General features: G+C 47.4%; 1 protein-coding gene across 3 annotated transcripts in view; it reads left to right on the top strand.

Annotated features, from left to right (window-relative positions):
• The window catches only part of COPS7B (COP9 signalosome subunit 7B), a 34746-nt gene extending 30777 nt beyond the window's left edge, over positions 1 to 3969 (top strand). For all 3 annotated transcript variants that reach the window (XM_066280716.1, XM_066280713.1, XM_066280715.1), the window contains exon 7: positions 2785 to 3969. In XM_066280716.1, coding sequence (XP_066136813.1) covers positions 2785 to 2943 — 159 coding nt within the window. In that variant the 3' untranslated portion in view covers positions 2944 to 3969. The remainder of the gene's footprint in view (positions 1 to 2784) is intronic.
• The last annotated feature ends 13435 nt before the right edge of the window (positions 3970 to 17404 follow it).

Genomic DNA, 17404 nt, shown 5'->3' with positions numbered 1-17404 from the left:
GAGCGTGGGCTCATCTGGTTTGAGCAAAAGCCCACCACCTTGAGCCCAAGGTCACTGGCTCGAGCAAGGGGTTACTCGGTCTGCTGAAGGCCCGCAGTAAAGGCACATATGAGAAAGCAATCAATGAACAACTAAGGTGTCACAACGCGCAACGAAAGAAAAACTAATGATTGATGCTTCTCATCTCTCTGTTCCTGTCTGTCTGTCCCTGTGTATCCCTCTCTCTGACTCTCACTCTGTCTCTGCAAAAAAAAAAAAAAAAAAAAAATTAATGCATGAACAACTTGAGGAAATAAAGTCAAATGGTGTTTATTAGCCAAGATGAAATTAAGGAAACTGTATTTTTAATAAGCTGTTTTGCGAAGTGGGAAAGGTAGGCATTTGCTTGGAAAGAGACCAGTTTTGGAAATACAGGCCTTGTCTTTCTAATGTTTTGTTTAGATACAATCTTGCCAGCTTTCGGGGAAATCAAAATAAATTCCCACAGAGAGTGTATCCCAGGTACTGAACATACGGGCATGAGTCTTGTTTTCTTTCATTGTCTTAATGTATATTTTTATTTAATTAATTAATTTATTTTACAGAAACAGAGAGTCAGAGAGAGGGATAGACAGGGACAGACAGACAGGAACGGAGAGATATTTATTTTTTAAAAGATTTTATTCATTGATTTTAGAGAGTAGAGAGGGAAGTGGGGAGGAGCGGAAGTATCAACTTGTAGTCATTGCTTCTTGTATGTGCCTGGACTGGGCAAGCCCAGGATTTTGAACTCTCAAACTAAGCGTTCCAGGTTGACTCTTTGTTCACTGCACCACCACAGGTCAGAGCTTAACGTATATTTCTAAATTGCACTTTTATAAAAGGATTTTTTATTTACTAATTTTACAGAGAGAGGAGAGAGGGGGGTGTGGAGTGAGAAGAATCAACTCATAGTTGCTTCATTTTGTTGCTCATTGCTTGTTTCTTGTATGTGCCTTGACCGGGCAAGCCCAGGGTTTTGAACCAGTGACCTAAGCGTTCCAGGTCGATGGCTTTATAGGCCAGGCAAATTTGCAGTATCCTTTAACACATTGGAAATCAGAGGTGATTGACATGTAAAGAAATAAACTTGCCGTGCTGTGAGCTCTTGTTAAGATCTTAATTTTCTTCTAAATACTTAGCATCAAACTGGAGAAGCTTTGGAATGTTTTTATAAACATCTATTTTATAAAGCATTGATAACTGAAAAACACATTTCTCAGTCTCTCCTCCCAGGGCATCAGAATATGCCTTGAAATAAAGCAAACACAAATATCCCTTATAAGAGAAAGAATGGCAAGCCGTCCACTTGCGCCAGCCTTTTCACTCACTGTCCTGCCATGCCAGGCCAGGCCAGGCGCCAGTGAGCCCGGGAGGGGGTCTGTGATGGCACTTCCTGGCCCGCGGGGTGCTGGTAAACCCAGGCTGGACTTAGGCAGCCCTCTGTTTCCTCTCTCAGCCCACAGTGCTGCTTTTAAAAAGGTGGTGGTGGTGATAGAATGACAGCAGTTTGGGGCATGGCCGTTCCTGTATCTCAAAACAACCAGAATCGAAACCAGAAATGACCTCCAGTGTAGCTGAGGCTCACCCTGTAGGCGACAGACCTCCAGGCACCTGGTTTTTGTCTCCCTCTTAGCGGTGTGTGGGCTCTGCGTTTGAACTGTCACTCAAGCTCTGCTACTCTGTTGAGCACCTTTGACCCTGACGGCTCTCTTCTCCCTCCCTAGAAAACCAAACCTGCTTCCCAGCGAACGTGGAATCCCCCTTCACTTTCTCACCAGCACCATGTACTACCTTCTTCCACACCCCCTTCTCTTTTTTCTGATGATTGAAAGGAACACTAATGCTCCCTCTTCTGCTGTTCCTCCTCCCAGCCTCTGAAGGGCAGGGGCATCGGGTCCATTAGAGCTGGTGTTGGGGAGTGTGTATCTTAGTAGGCATGGGCTGGGTACGGTCACGTCTCAGAAGGCGGTACAGCAACAGCTGCGAACTATGTGCAGACTGATCTGAAAGCTCACTGGTAGGAACACGTCCTCTGCAGATGTTCACAGCAGTGTGCAGCGGTGCACACAGAAGGCTGTCGTGGGATCTGCGCACAGGTGGACAACAGACGGGGACTCACGTGAGACTGCGAGCACTCCTAGTAGAATGGCACACATGCCACGGAGGGCCTGTGATCTGGCGTGGAAAACGTTCAGGAGCCGCTTACAGATATTTGAGTGCCTCCTTGTCAAGTGAAGAAAGGGATTCTGAAAGCAGTGGTGTGACGGCATTTTGCCAGGGTTTTGACTACAGTTTCATCATTTATCACTTAGTTGGCTCAAGTTTGTCCTGCAGTTAGTTTATTCAGGAAGGGGTTGGGGAGCTGTATCCCCGGAGTTGTGAAAATACTTGGTGTCATAGATGCGTAGCTGCAGCTGGTTGAGCCTAGACTTATTGGTCACCCTCTCTGCTTCTGCGGCCGTTGTATCCGCTGCTTTGTTTACCGTTGGTGTCGGGCCTCTGCCCAGAGGTCTGCTCTCACATGGCTTTTCTCCCTTTTCAACTAAGCACGCATTCGTTCCACGTTTTCGCTTGACTCATTCCCAGGTATCTCCCACGAGGAGCCCCTGCTTGCTTTTCCTCATCTGGGTTTCTCAAGATAATTTCCAATTTTCTTGCAGAGGATTCTGGCTTCTTTCCTCGGTGGCCCTCACTATAATGAGGACGCATTTTGGTGGGTTTTTGGTGTTTATCGTCTGAGCACAGAATTCTGTCTGTCCCCAGGTTACCAACATCAAGAAGACTCTCAAAGCCACCGCGTCCTCCTCGGCTCAGGAGATGGAGCAACAGTTGGCCGAACGGGAGTGTCCCCCTCACACTGAGCAGAGGCAGCCCACCAAGAAGATGTCCAAAGTGAAAGGTCTGGTGTCCAGCCGCCACTAGGGCTGGCTGGGGCAGCTGGCACTCACCAGGCCTGGGTCAGGTGGGGAGGGGACAGCAAGGGCCTATTTCCTCCTCTCTGCCGTGGTGAGTTCCAGACCTGCCCGCCCCGCACTGGTGCCCCCCACCCGGTTGGTACTGTTTCCGAAGAACCGTTAGCTCCCGCCACTTCCTCCTCCCCAGTTGTTCCCTGCAGACTCAGGGGCTCCACTGATGCCATCCCAGCAGGGTCCGACACTGCCCATGTCCCTCCAGGAGGTCTCGTCTCTGTTTAAGGGCTTGTCTTCCTCCCAGTTTTTCTTTTTCCATGTCGTTTTGTCAGGCTGGTCACAGCCAGAGGCAGCTTTATCCGGCCCACAGGGCTGACCGCGAAGGAGACTCCTCTTTGAGTGAGGAGGGGACGCTCCTTCCCAGGCCATGTCTCGCAGTCCCCACAATGGTGCAGGCACCCTCTAGCCAGGAATCAGAAAACTTTGTTTCCCCTCCTGCCTCGTCCCTCGTGGGTGGCGCTGAGCAGGCCACGGAGGGAAGCCGTGAGGCTGGGCTGTGTTTACTGAACCTGTGGGTTTCCGGCCTCGTCAGCCCAGCTCCAGGCGTTCATTGGTTGGGAGCTTGTGCTGACTTAATGTCTGGCATCTGAGCCCCAGTGGAGGGTCTGCCCGCTAGCAGAAGCCTCTTCCAGCTTGGTCTTTCCGGCTGCCTCTGACTCCTCGGCCTGGGTTTTGGTGTGAAGGCCCAGCTGCCCCGGGGCTGTCTGCCAACACTTGCTCTCCCGAGACTTTGACTTGCTCCCGGCCGCGCCCATGGCGGGGGTGGTGGTGCCCCGGCCCTCTGGGGAAGGACCTGTTGCTGCTTCTGTCTCCCTCTTTCCACCCCTCCTTGGCTCGTGGCCCAGAGCCCTCGGATGATGGCATTCTCCTGGCAGAGAAAAGGACTTGACTAGCCTTTCTGAACTTGAACAGTTTCAGGTTATATTTTAATTTTTTTTTTGTACAGGTTCTGATTCTAATACATTTCAACATGCCTTTCCCCCCTCGTGTCAATGTTTGTTGTAGACCAGTTGCCGGGGATTTGTCACCTGGTTGGAGGGTGGTGTGTGTGTATGTGTGCGTGTTTTTTTTTTTTTTTTAAGGGGAAGTGGAGGTCTGGGCTGACATTAAACTTCACTGAGGGGAAAAGCACATTTTTGAACAAAAATGACAAGAGTAGGTGTCCTGTGGCGATCGGGGTTGAGCAGGGCCGCCTGTGGAGGCCTCGAGCAGGGCGCGGCAGGGAGAGGCTGCGTCTCCGCGCCCCGGGGGGCTGCTGGCGGGGTCCTGCGTGTTCAGCTCCTGCCTGCCGCTCATCAGGTGTTAACGAAGTTGTTCTTGTTTCCCCTTTAAGTTGGTCCGTGTGCCCATACAATGTGTGCAATTCCCAGAGTCTGTTTCATGAAATCCCCTGACAGGTGCTCAGTGGACAAGGGGGTTCTGTTGTTAAATAAACTCGGCACATCCTGCATCCTGTATCCTCACTGGAAATGCATTCTTCCGGTCTCAGAGAAGCCTGTTCCCACTCTGATGTCGCCACCAAATCCTTTCTGGTGATTCCTTGTGGAGCACATTTCGGGGAAATTTTTTGAAACAGTATATTACTCAAAAATAATTTCCAAGCCTTCTAGGTTTTTCTGCATCTACAGTCATGTGTTGCTTAATGATGGGGCATGCTCTGAGCACTGCAGTTGTAGGCGATCTTGTCCTTGTGTGAGCATCACAGAGTGCGCTTACACCTCTGCGTGCTCTGGCCTGCGGCGCACCCAAGCTGTATGCAGTAGTCTGCTGCTCTCCGGTTACAAGCCTTACAGCCCGTTTCTTTGCTGAAGACGGCAGATACTGAAAAGGTACAGTAAAAGCAGGTCTAAAAGGACATGGTGGCATACCTGTGTGAGCACTGACCTTAAATGGACCCTGCCGACCTGGAAGTTGCTCTGAGCATGTCAGTGAGAGAGTGTGTGTGAAGTTACAGCACCCTACTGTACACCACTGTACACTTTATAGATGATGTACACTTAGCTACACTAAACTTAGAAAAACTTTTTCTTTAATAATAAATTAACTTTAGCTTACTATAATTTTTTTACTTCATAAACTTTTAAATTAAAAAAATGTTTTGGCTCTTGTCATAACAGCTTAAAACACATTGTATAACTGTACTAAAATATTTTCTTTATTATCTTTATTCAAGAATATAAGCTATTTTCTGCTTTTAAAATGTTTTATTTTTTTACTGCTCAAAAACTTTTTGTTTAAAACTACGACACACATACACGTGGGCGTAGGGCTGCACAGGGTCAGGCCCAGCAGTATCCAGTTCCCCTTGCACATCTCATCCCACGGGGGGGTTTGGGGGCAGTACCAGCAGGGAGGTTCCTCTCTAGGGTAACAGCGCCTCCTTTTGGAATGCTTCTGGAAGGACCTGCCTGAGGCTCGCTATGACAGCTACATCGGCTACATTTGGGCAGTGGTTTCGTAAGACTGAAAGAGGCCTCACACTGAGGAATCTGCTGTGCGGATTCTGCAGTGTAAAAGATCTGCCTCCTATAGAAGTCTATTGGGGGTGGCGGATTCCACCTTTGGAATTTTTCTGCTCTAGGAAAAGTTCTAGCGTGGAAAAAATTAAGCAACATGCTCTATATTTGAGCAGAATCTGCTGCGGCCTCCCATTGACTTGAATAGGAGAGGAAGAAATGTGTCGGAAACTGTCATTTCTCCGCCTCTTATTGAAATCAAAAGGAGGCTGCAGCGGATTGTGTGGTAACCTGAGATTCTTGGGAGTTCTCTTCCACAAAATCCGCCGCACTCCCAATGAAATCAATAGGAGGTGGATTCAATGCTGGAAACTGCTGATTTCAGGAAACTGATTTCAGCAGTTTCCTCGTTCAGAATATGGGAAAATAGTGGGAGATATGGGAGATAATTATACATTGGGGAACAGTGTGAACTACATCTTATAGTGGTCTCTTATAGTATAAGACCGATGTAGCTCACACTGTGTAAATGTATGGTGCTTTGTGTAAGTGTAAGCTGCATTGTGTGCTGTGTAATGATTACACACAAAGCACCTTACACTTACACAGTATTGTGTGTATGGTGTGTGTACTGTTTTTACATTATTAACCTTTTTTACACCAGCAGGCTGCCTTGCAGACTGACTCTCTTGGCTCTCCGCCTCCTAGGCTTCTGTTCTCCGCGCTTGCTGCACCCGCCCACTGATGACGTCAGCAAGCACCGGACACAAGTAATGCGGTGCTAAGGATGAGCAGCTGCGCTGCTATGGACTGCCCCCCCCCCCCCCCCCCCGCTTCCCCCGCCCCTTAGGCTCCGGATGGATGATGCAATCACATCTGCGCATGACCGCAGGCGTTCAGTTTGGAACGCTCGTCCATAACGGCATGCGTTCAAGCTGAATAGCGCTACTGCAGACAGTAGCGTGGCTTCTCAGGGGCTAAAGCCATCGGAAATATATATTTTCCGATGGCTTTAGGCGACCCCTGTGTTTTGGTCGTTCGACCCCTGCCGGGGTCGCGACCCACAGGTTGAGAACCACTGAGCTAGAGTGAAGCAGCTACTTTTGGTCCCCCACCCTCCTCTCTCTATAAAATCAATATTTAAAATCTGTTAATTGATTGAGTTTTAGAGAGACAGAGAAGAGGAAGGGCAGGGGGAGAGGGAGGTACAGTGCCTATGGTGGCGGCCAGGCAGAGTCACAGTGGACTCGGGCTGACGGCGGAGGGTTTGCGGAGCCAGAAAGCGTCGGGCTGTTTCCGTTAATCAGAGGCTCGCAGGGAAGGGCCAGCAAATAAGCAAAGGAAAACCGCTTTTCATGGTGGAAGGCCAGGGAGCCAGAACACCACCCCTCACGGTGGCTGTGAGGGAATCGGGGATCAGACCCTCATGGTGGCAGTAGAGCAATCTGGGAGAATCGCCCCTGAGGGAAAGCACCATAGCTTTTCCTAGAGTATATACACACAGGGCTTTCTGCCACGTGCTCCTGCACTAATCGTGCAAAGTGCCTGCAGCCAAGCACGGGAGCAAGCCTAACCACATCTGTTTTCCTGACAGGAGGGAAACATTCATTTGTTGTTCCATTTAGTTGTCTATTCGTTGATCATTTCGGTTCTATGCCCTGACCAGGGATTGAACCCACAACCTTGGTGTTTCAGGATGACTAACCCATTGAGCTAACTGGTCAGGGCTCAAAGTGGTTGGAGTTTTAAGGCCACTAGTAAATGGAACCAAATGACACCCTCAGAAGGCCTTGCTGGGCCCTGGCCGGTTGGCTCAGTGGTAGAGCGTCGGCCTGGTGTGCAGAAGTCCCGGGTTCGATTCCCAGCCAGGGCACACAGGAGAAGCGCCCATCTGCTTCTCCACCCCTCCCCGTCTCCTTCCTCTCTGTCTCTGAGGCTCCATTGGAGCAAGGATAGCCCGGGTGCTGGGGATGGCTCTGTGGCCTGTCTCAGGTGCTAGACTGGCTCTGGTAGCAACAGAGCGACGCCCCAAATGGGCAGAACATCACCCCCTGGTGGGCGTGCCGGGTGGATCCCGGTCGGGCATATGGGGGAGTCTGTCTGACTGCCTCCCTGTTTCCAGCTTCATTTTTTTTTTTTTTTTTTTAAAAAAGAAGGCCTTGCTGGCTTACACTCCCATCAGCTAGCTTTGCAAGCCAGAGCTTCACTTTGGGGCGCGAGTGGGTTACAGAGGTAGCCTGCTGAGATGATCACTTTCTGTCTGTGCCTTATTGCAACTAGCCCTGCAACCGAGCCTTGGACAGCCCTGGACGTTATTATTTTCCATGATCACCAATCTGATTGAGGGAATAGTGCCTCCTTGACATTGTTGTTTATTTCTTTAATTACCAATGTTTTTCATATGCTGGTTATCCCATTGCATTTTTCTTTTGTGACTTTCTTGTTCTTTTTCTTGACTCATTTTTTTGCCACCGGGTGGTTGCTTTTTAAATATGGATTTCTAAGTACTACCGGGAACTACCAGCAGAGGGCAGCAGTGCATCAGGGTGCCAAGGATCTGGTGCCAGAATCTGAACCTCCGAGATGCATTTTGCGCCAAGGAGAGCCTGCGCTCTTGAGACGTTGACATCAGTGGACTCAGGGGAACTCAGGACAAACACAGACAGGGTGGTTGATTTCCTCTCCAGATTGAGTTGTCTGAAAGTCTATGGGCTAGGAACAAGAAGATGACTTTGAAAAGTGGAGACAGCCCTGGATGCGTGCCTCAGTGGATCAAGTGTCCCGCTGCTAAGTGTAACAACCAAGTGGAAAAACGAGTTGATGCTTTCCTCGCTCTCTCCCCTTCTTTCCTTTCCTTCCCTCCCATCCCCTCTCTCAAATCAATGGGGGGGAAAAAAGATCAAGACTGTAGGTCTGAGTGGTAACTGAATTCTGTCTGACCGGAAACCTGGTGGGGCCTTTCCATGGATGGCACATTATTTTGTGCCACTGCCCGGGCCCCAGGTATGGCGTGTGTGTGTGTGTGTATACGTGCCACCCTGCCCTCCAGGAAGTAGCTGGATAAGCTGCCCTGTATGCCAGCCTGCCTCTGAGCTGGACTGTTCTCAGTCTCAGAAGGAAATTGGAAGGGTTGGTGTGTGTGTGTGTGTGTGTGTGTGTGTGTGTGTGTGTGTGCGCGCGTGCGCGCGCGTGCGCTGCGCGCATGCAGAAACATGGGGATGGGGAGGGGGAAAGCCTGTGAGTGCCGCCCCGCCATCTCCCACCCTGGGCAGCTAGGTGAGCCTCAGGAAGATGCGAAGCTCCTGAAATCAAAAGCAGGATCACCTAACCTATACACAGATCACTTTTAAAAATTGAATTTAGTTATAATTATAGATTCAGACGTAGTTGGAAAAAAAACCCAACACCAAGTAGAGAGGCCCTGTGTACCTTTCATCCAGCGCCCCCCAGTGGCGACATTCCCCACACTTGGTGTGATGATAACTAAACCAGGACGGTGCAGTTCAGGCCTCCCATGGATGCCACAAGTTGTTTTGTTTTTTGTTTTTTTGATGCCACAAGTTTTACACGCAGAAAACCTAATGTGAACGTGTAATTTTTTTAACAAAAGGAGGGGGAGGAATATTGGTCTATGGGACAAAGTCCAGAAGAGTGATGTAGCTGGCCCCAGAGGTTCACGGAGAGCATCCGTGTCTGACAGACTGGAGGTGCTGTTACCGGGGGGAGGGAGACTCGGTGCCAGGCAGTAAACCACAGCTGTCCACTACCTCCAGCAGGGGTTTTGTGTCTTTCCCTGGTCACAGCGGCTGTGGCCAGGAGGACAGGACCATACAGTACGGGCAGGTCTACTGGGATGGGGATGCAGTTCTCACATGAGGACGGGACAGACAGCTGGGCAGATAGCCCAGGCGGTCTCTACCACAGGAGTGGTTTGTGCTCTAAAGACACTTCTGCTGCAGGTCTCCACGTGCCTCAGGACATTGGGCTATTCTGGTGTCCCTGGCCATCCCGACTGGCCTGACCTAGGTCTGTAGGGCCCCAGTGGCTGCCGAGGAGGTGCTGTGGTTGAAGCAGGGTCGTGGGTTTCAGCTGCACACGCTGGGTAGGATTTGGGATGTATGTAGATAGGGCTCCCGCCTCCAGCCACACCACGCCTACTGGCTGCCCCTTGTGTCCCCCAGCACCCAGTACAGCCATCAGTTTTCTGCTCCACTCTTCCCCACCCCCACCATTAAGTTCACCCCTTCCACGTGGACCCAGAGGTCTTTAGAGAGAGCCTTTCCTGGGGCAAGGCTGCTTCTAGTTCCCTCTGATACTCGGGTTTATGGAAAAGTTCTACATTTACCAAGGTGTGCTATTCACCATTGGGGTGTGTGACTTATTTTAATGGATATGCATCAAATTTTAAACATTCCTTTTTTAAAAAAAAAAAATCTTTTTTACTGTAAAAGTGATACAGAAAAATACACAAAACAAAGGTAGAGTTTAATATATTTATTGTTATAAGGCAAGTACCCCAAATGTTCTTATAACCCAAGGCGGAATGTTACAGCCACACAGCAACAAGTGTGTCCCCATCATAGTCCCCTGTCCCCCTGCCCCCACATTGCAGGAGCACCCGCTGCCTGGTCTCTCCTTATAGTTCAGTCATCCAACCATGCGTCCCTAGAAACCGGGGTTCAGTCTTGCCCACTTTAAAAGCTCTTCTACCTCTCTTTTAATCTATGGGTTTCCCCTTGATCCTTTTCCTTCCCTTTGACCCACTCAAGCATCCAGGCAATTTAACTGGAGTGCTTCCCACGGTCTGGAGGGGGCAGTTCAGTCGGCTCTGCTGCCCTCTGTACTGGCTGTGTGTTGTCAGCTGGATCGAGGGCGCTTGATCAGACTCAACTTCTGTCTCTGGCAAGACTCCAGGTGGCCACATCACGTAGGCTGCCTCCTCCGGTGGCTTCGTAGCCGTGGATGCTCAGTCTCTAGATCCATCCACTTACGGAGGGTTCAAAATGGTGACATATATTGTTTTCACTGTGCTGCGATTCTCAATTTATTGCTTATTAATTTTGTCATCTCACACAATTTATAAGCAGTTAGGCTTTGAGAAAATATACGGAGCGTGTTAAACAGATGATGGCCACGCTGATGAGACTGTTGCAGTGTTTCACATCGGGTAATGACAAGGGCCACAGCTGCCACTGCTACAAAGTGACAGCGTTTTAGTCCCGTCGTTTCTTTCTCATTTATTTGCTGGAAATCTTTATAAATAGATGCCTCCTTTATCTACTGCGAGGTCACCCAGTGGTGGAGCTCAGAGGGGAGAGGCCGGATAACAAATGCTTCCTTTTCCCCCTATATTTATCAGTTTGCTAAATAATAAACTGGTTTCTTACCTTCTGGAGGTATACAGTTTATGTTCAGTATCATTATGAACTCATGGATTGAAATAAAATTGGTTAGTTTCAATTTGTTGCAATTATTACGATGAGTAGCGATCTGATTGTCCTGTCTCTGGCCAGTGGGAACATCTGTGTTCTACCCTAGTTTATGTGTAGCCTATCAGAATGTTACAGATGCCTTTCGAACATTTTCTCCTCGGATTTGCTATCAGTCATTTCTCCACATCACCCTGACTTTTAGTGGTAAGTAGCATTTTGTGACCATAGTGTGGACTCCAAGGGCACTCACTGCTGCTGAGTTGGTGGTCATTGTTTCTTGGACTTCTCAGTGGACAGACTAACAGATGTAGATAGAAGGATAGATAAAATACCTCATACGTTCATGTTGTTATTTACAATGAAATTTCAGGCTACTGACTTTTTGTTTAATCTTTAAAAACAATTATAGCTCTATCTCCTTCCTTCTACACTGAGAATCCTGATTTTTAGAACACAGGACAGTCATTAAAGTATCCCACACTCATTCGTTTCAGGCAACGTCACACACAAGCAGGGAATAACAACACGAATGCTCCTACCACCAGGATGAGAACTGGAAATAGTTTAAGAGTTATCAGCACAGCTTTAATAGCCGCTCTATATTGATACCGATCACCCTCATACCCCATACTCCCTTCCTGTCACGTAGTTTGATCCTAGAATAACTGTATATTTAATGCTCTCCCTAGTCCTTAAGCTGATCTCTCTAATTTTGGCAGCCGGAGGCTTGTTCTTTTGTAAATTCTTCAGGAAAGGGTCATGAGAATAACATTCCCTGAGTTCTTGTACATTTTGTATGTAACTTTTATATTGAGGAGCTAGTTTTCCCGGGAATAAAATCCTTGGCTGATGCTTTGGTCCCCTTCAATAGGTTAGACTTTTTCTCTGGTACAAAGCAGTGCTGTTCAAGTCTGGTGATAATCCAAAGTCCTTTCCCTTTATTAGTCACCTGCTCCTTTTCTCCTCGATGATGAAAGGATATCCCCCCTTATATATTCACTAAATTGACTAAAACATGTCTGGGTGTTGCTCTTTCTGAGTTGATTTTCTCAGCTCTGTTGTGTACCTTTTAAAATATGTTTATCAGTTATTTATTGTGTCTCAGCTCCTGAATCCATTTTTCATTGTCACCTCTGCAGTAGTGGAGCTGGACCCTGTAACTATTTCTCCTTTGGGAGCTGGCCGGCTTTAAACTTGATCAGTGGAGGGCACTGTTGGGCACAGAGGTGGAGGGTTTCTCTCCCAGATTCCTGTGTGTCTCATGCATCAGGCTCCCGGCTCCCATAGCTCCAGGGGTCCTCTGCACGGGGCACCTCCCCTCCCCGTGGAGAACTGCCCTGGGCGCCCCCTGGGGTGGCATCACAGCAGACTTCTCTCCCTTGCTGTGAGTCACAGCTGTGTCCTCTTCCAAAGTCTTGATCTCAGCCCTGGGATAGGGGACCTTCTCTTGGTTCCTCTCTCTGAGCCCTAGGTGGATCCCTTCATCTGATACTCATATAGTCTTTTTTTTTTTTTTTTTGTATTTTTCCGAAGTGAGAAGCAGAGGGGAGGCAGGCAGACAGACTCCCACATGCACCTGACCGGGATCCACCCAGCATGCCCACCAGGGGACGATGCTCTGCCCATCTGGGGCATTGCTCTGGTTGAACCGGAGCCATTCTAGCACCTGAGGCGGAGGCCATGGAGCCATCTTCAGCACCTGGGCCAACTTTACTCCAATGGAGCCTCGGCTGTGGGAGGGGAAGAGAGAGAGAGAGAGAGAGAGAAAGGAGAGGGGGAGGGGTGGAGAAGCAGATGGGCGCTTTTCCTGTGTGCTCTGGCTGGGAATTAAACCTGGGACATCCACATGCTGGGCTGACGCTTTACTCCTGAGCTAATTGGCCAGGGCTAGTCTTTTTTTTTTTTAATTTATTGATTGATTTTAGCAAGAGAGGAAGGGAGAAAGACAGGAACATCTGCCCTGACTGGGGATCCAACCAGCAAGCTCTGTGCTTGGGGAGAATGCTCTAACCACCTGAGCTATCCCTCCAGGGCTGATCTTCATATATTCTTTAGAGTTTCTGTACTCCTTACTAGCCTTTCCCCCATTGCTCCAATCCCCTGTTATGGTTAGTAATTCTTTATATAAAACTTTCCCTATTTAAACTACCCTCTGGTTTCTTTCCCTAGAGGGATCCTGACTAATGCAATGTAGATCAAATCTTCCCCCACCAGCCAGCCTTTTTTTTTTTTTTTAATTTTAGGAAAGTGTCTTTGAATTTTAGTTTTAGTATTTTTTTCTGCTCCCTTGCTATGAATTTCATTTTCAGGGACTCCTTTGCTTATTTCCAATATTTTCCGTTTTCTTTTGAATCCCTGTTTTATGTTCTTTTCTTTTTGATATAAAATTTTTCCTTCTTTTTACATTCTGTTTCCCTTGTGTTTCTTCTGATTAATCTTCATATCTGCAATTCCTTTTCTTTCTTTTTTATCTCTGTAGTTTTTTTTCTTTTATTTCTAAATCTGTCCTAAGTGCTGTGTCAGATTTCTGAGTTTTTCAAACTCTGACTTTTCCAATGTCTTTGCTAATTTGGAATAGTTAGTATAGTTTTACTATAGTATAGGACAGTTAGTTATTTGGCTCCTTATTCTCTTTTCTTTCCCTTCTTTCTGGAAGAAGAAAATTAATATGAAATTAATTCTCCTGAACTTTCGGAAGAGAGGGGTTGAGAAAACATTTCTGACTTCTGTTTTCACATAGTGTTAGTATGTATGTAGTAAGTATGACAAACTATTAGACCCAATAAACAAGTTCAGCAAGGTTGCAGGAGACAAGATCAACTTACAGTGACCAACTGTATTTCTATACACTTGCAATGCATAATCTGAAAATGAAGTTAAGAAAACAATTTTGTTTATAACAACACCAAAAAGAACTGAATGCTCAGGAATACATTTGCCAACGAAAGTGTAAGACTCATAAAACTAATATTGCTGAAAGACATATAAAACCCCCAAATAAATAGAGATGTTCATGGATCAAAAGACTTAATATTATTAAAGGGGTGATGCTCCCCAGGTTGGCCTACAGACTCAGTGCAGTCCCATCCGAACCCCATCCAGCTTCTCTGCGGGAACGGACAAGCTGATGCTGAAATTCACGAGGCTGAGGAGATCCAGAACAGCCCAGACAATCCTGAAGAAGAGGAGAGTCGGAGGACTTCCCGATTCCAAGACTTATATAAAGCAACGGTGATTAAGAGAGTGTGCTGGTGGCATAAAGATCGATAGAACCGGAGGCTGGTGGCATAAACGGGATAGAATTCGGAGTCCCTGAAGAAAGCTCACATTTCCAGTCTGTTGATGAGTGGCGAGGGTGCCGAGACAATCCGTGGGGGGAGGAAAAGGGTTTTCAACAAATGGTGCTGGGACTACCGGACAGCCACAGGCAAGAAAAACTGAGGTGTGTACCGCACGCCAGATACAGAGTTAGCCCCAATTAAATCATAGGCCTAAAGATAAGAGCTACAACTATAAAATTATTAGAAAAAAAACTTAAGGATAAGTCTCTGTCACCTTGGATTTGGTAATGGCTTCTTAGCTATGACACCAAAAACAGAAGAAAAAAATAGGTAAATTGAACTTCATCAAAATTAAAAGCTTTGTGCTTCAGAAGACACCAACAGGAAAGTTAAGAGATAAATTGCTAAATGGGAGAAAAGATTGACAAGGTCTATAATCTGATCAGGGACTGGTGTCTAGAATATGTAGGACTCTAGAACATCTAGACCTCTTACAGCTCTAGGGAGGGAAGGAGGGGTAGAGATTGAGTTCTATCTGATCAGGGGCTGGTGTCTAGAATATGTAGGACTCTAGAACATCTAGACCTCTTACAGCTCTAGGGAGGGGAGGAGGGGTAGAGATTGAGTTCTATCTGATCAGGGGCTGGTGTCTAGAACATGTAGGGCTCTAGAACATCTAGACCTCTTACAGCTCCAGGGAGGGAAGAAGGGATAGAGATCGAGTTCCTCACCAATGGCACAATCCTGCATACATAATGAAAGCTCGATAAAAACCTTTAAATGAGAGGGTTTGGAGAGCTGAGATGGGAAACACATCCTCAGGCTCAGGGGGGAGGTGCACCCGAACCTTAGGAGGACAGAGGGTACTGTGCTCATGACCCTCTCCGCATTTTTCTGAGTTATGTGAATCATTCTAGCAAATGATTGAACCTGGCTTTGGGTGTGGGGAACACCAACTTCGTAGCTAAGTTGGACAGAAGTGTAGGTAACCTGGGGACTTGATACTTGGAGCTGTCATTTGAAGCGAGGCCATCTTGTGGGACTGAGCCCTTAAACCTGTGGAGTGTGACACTAGTGTCAGAAGGGGACTGACCTTAGGACACCCAGCTGGTGTTGGAGAGTTGGAGCAGTGAGGATGGAAAAGATACCATGTATGTGGTGTCTGGAGGAGGAAAATCAGTTAAGAAATGGGCAAATGGTCTGAACCAACATTTCTTCAAAGAAGATACACAAACAGCCGATAAGCGTGTGAAAAGATGCTCAAGATCTTTTATCAGGGAAATGCAAATCAAAACTGTGGTAGTCAACCTGGTCCCTACCGCCCCCTAGTGGGTGTTCCAGCTTTCATGGTGGGCAGTAGTGGAGCAACCAAAGCATAAATAAAAAGATAGATTTAACTATAGTAAGTAGTTTTATAAAGATTTATCCTGCCAAACTTAGCGAAAATCTGACATAAAGTACTTGGTAAGTAATTATTATTATATGCTTTAACTTGCTATATCTCTGCTTTATAAATTTTATAGTTACTTCCCTACTTTATAAATCAGCACTACTGTGGAACTGGTGGGCGGTTAGAAAATTTTACTACTCACAGAGATACAAAAGTGGGCGGTAGGTATAAAAGGGTTGACTACCCCTGGTATACAGTGTATGTCAATTACACCTCAATAAGTAACTCATGAGAAACAAAAAGGTAACAAGTGTTGATGAGACTAGAGAATTGGAATCCTCCACACTGCTGGGTGGTAACATAAATTGGTGCAGGCACTTTGGGTAACAGCCTCAAAAGTTAAACACCTAAACACCGAGTTATCATCTGACCTAGCAATTCTAATTCTAGTTTATACCCAAGAGGATGGAAGAAAGCATATGTCCACCCAGAAACCTGCACACAAATGCTAGCCGTTCTTTCTGTTGGGGGCGGGGGTCAGGCACGGGTCAGGCGGAGTTCTGATTGGGGCCATCCACCATCTGCTCTAGGACAAACTCACATTAATCAAAATGAGAATGATGCATCAACCCAGGAACTGCAATTGAGTTCATTTCTGTGTGTGAGAAATGTTGCTGCCAAGGGAGTTGAAACACCTGGCCCAGTGATCCACGAATTGTTTACTGCGTGGCTGCCTTACGTTTGGAAAAGCAAACCTTGAAGAGAGGACGGCCTTGGGAAGATGGAGTCAGGACAAGGACACCCGATGAGGTCAACAGCTAATGGCCGAGGAGCCGGATGCATCCATCTCTCAACCAGGTGGTCTTGTCCGTGGGTCAGGAACTCTACAGGTCATGGGCAGAGCCACTGCCCACCAAGACTTTGCTTAGACAGGCCACACTGTGGCTTCCTTTGTGTGGTCAGTGATCTTCTGGAGGACACAATTTTTTTAAAATTTATATTTATTTTTTAAAATTAATTTTTAGAGAGAGAGGAAAGGAGTAGGGGAGAGAGAGGAACATCGATTTGTTCCATTTATTTATGTATTCATCGGTAGATTTTTGTCTGTGCCCTGATTGGGGATTGAACCTGCAACCTTGGCATGTCGGGATGATATTCTAACCACCTGGGCTGCAGGGCCAGGGCCTCTTTTTAAATTTTATTGACTGATTTTAGAAAGAGAGAGAGAGAGAGAACCATTGATTTGTTCCACTTATTTATGCATTCATTGGTTCATTCCTGTATGTGTCCTCCTGACTGGGGATTGAACCTGCAATCTAGACATATTGGGACAATGCTAGCCAACTGAGCTACCTGACCAGGGCTGACACAATCTTTTCTGAGACATGGTCATCCATTTGGGAGGCTCCCAGGGTAGCCTTAGAGGTCTGAGAGCCATTCTAGATCTTCTTGATGGCTTGCGTGGCTCTGCCGTAGTCTGTGGGCTCTCTTTGCTAACTTGTGGAGGGCAGTCATTCCCCCCGCCTTCCACTTTCCCAAGGGGAGTTGGGAAAAGCCTTACTGTGAAGTGCAAGGGGGCTGTCAAGGGCTAGTCTAGAACTAACGTAGCCCTATAGCAGGGCCTCTGGGTAGGGGACATGAAATGGGGCTTTAACCCTGGGTAACCAGTGAGTATGGCCAGGCATGTGTGCTCCTCACTGTTTGACATCCCAGACGGACAAGGAGGGTGACTGGCATTCACTCTGTGTCATGAGTGAGCTGTGGGCCTTCGCTGTGGCAAGCTGGTGTTCTGTCAGTTCTCTAATATGGGCACGCAGGCTGTGGGCGGCTGGCACTGCGTGGGCTTTTTAAAAAA

This window comes from Saccopteryx bilineata, chromosome 5 (genome assembly GCF_036850765.1).
Source record: "Saccopteryx bilineata isolate mSacBil1 chromosome 5, mSacBil1_pri_phased_curated, whole genome shotgun sequence".
In the NCBI taxonomy this organism is placed as follows: Eukaryota; Metazoa; Chordata; class Mammalia; order Chiroptera; family Emballonuridae; genus Saccopteryx; species Saccopteryx bilineata.
This window is presented reverse-complemented; position numbering and strand designations above follow the sequence as displayed.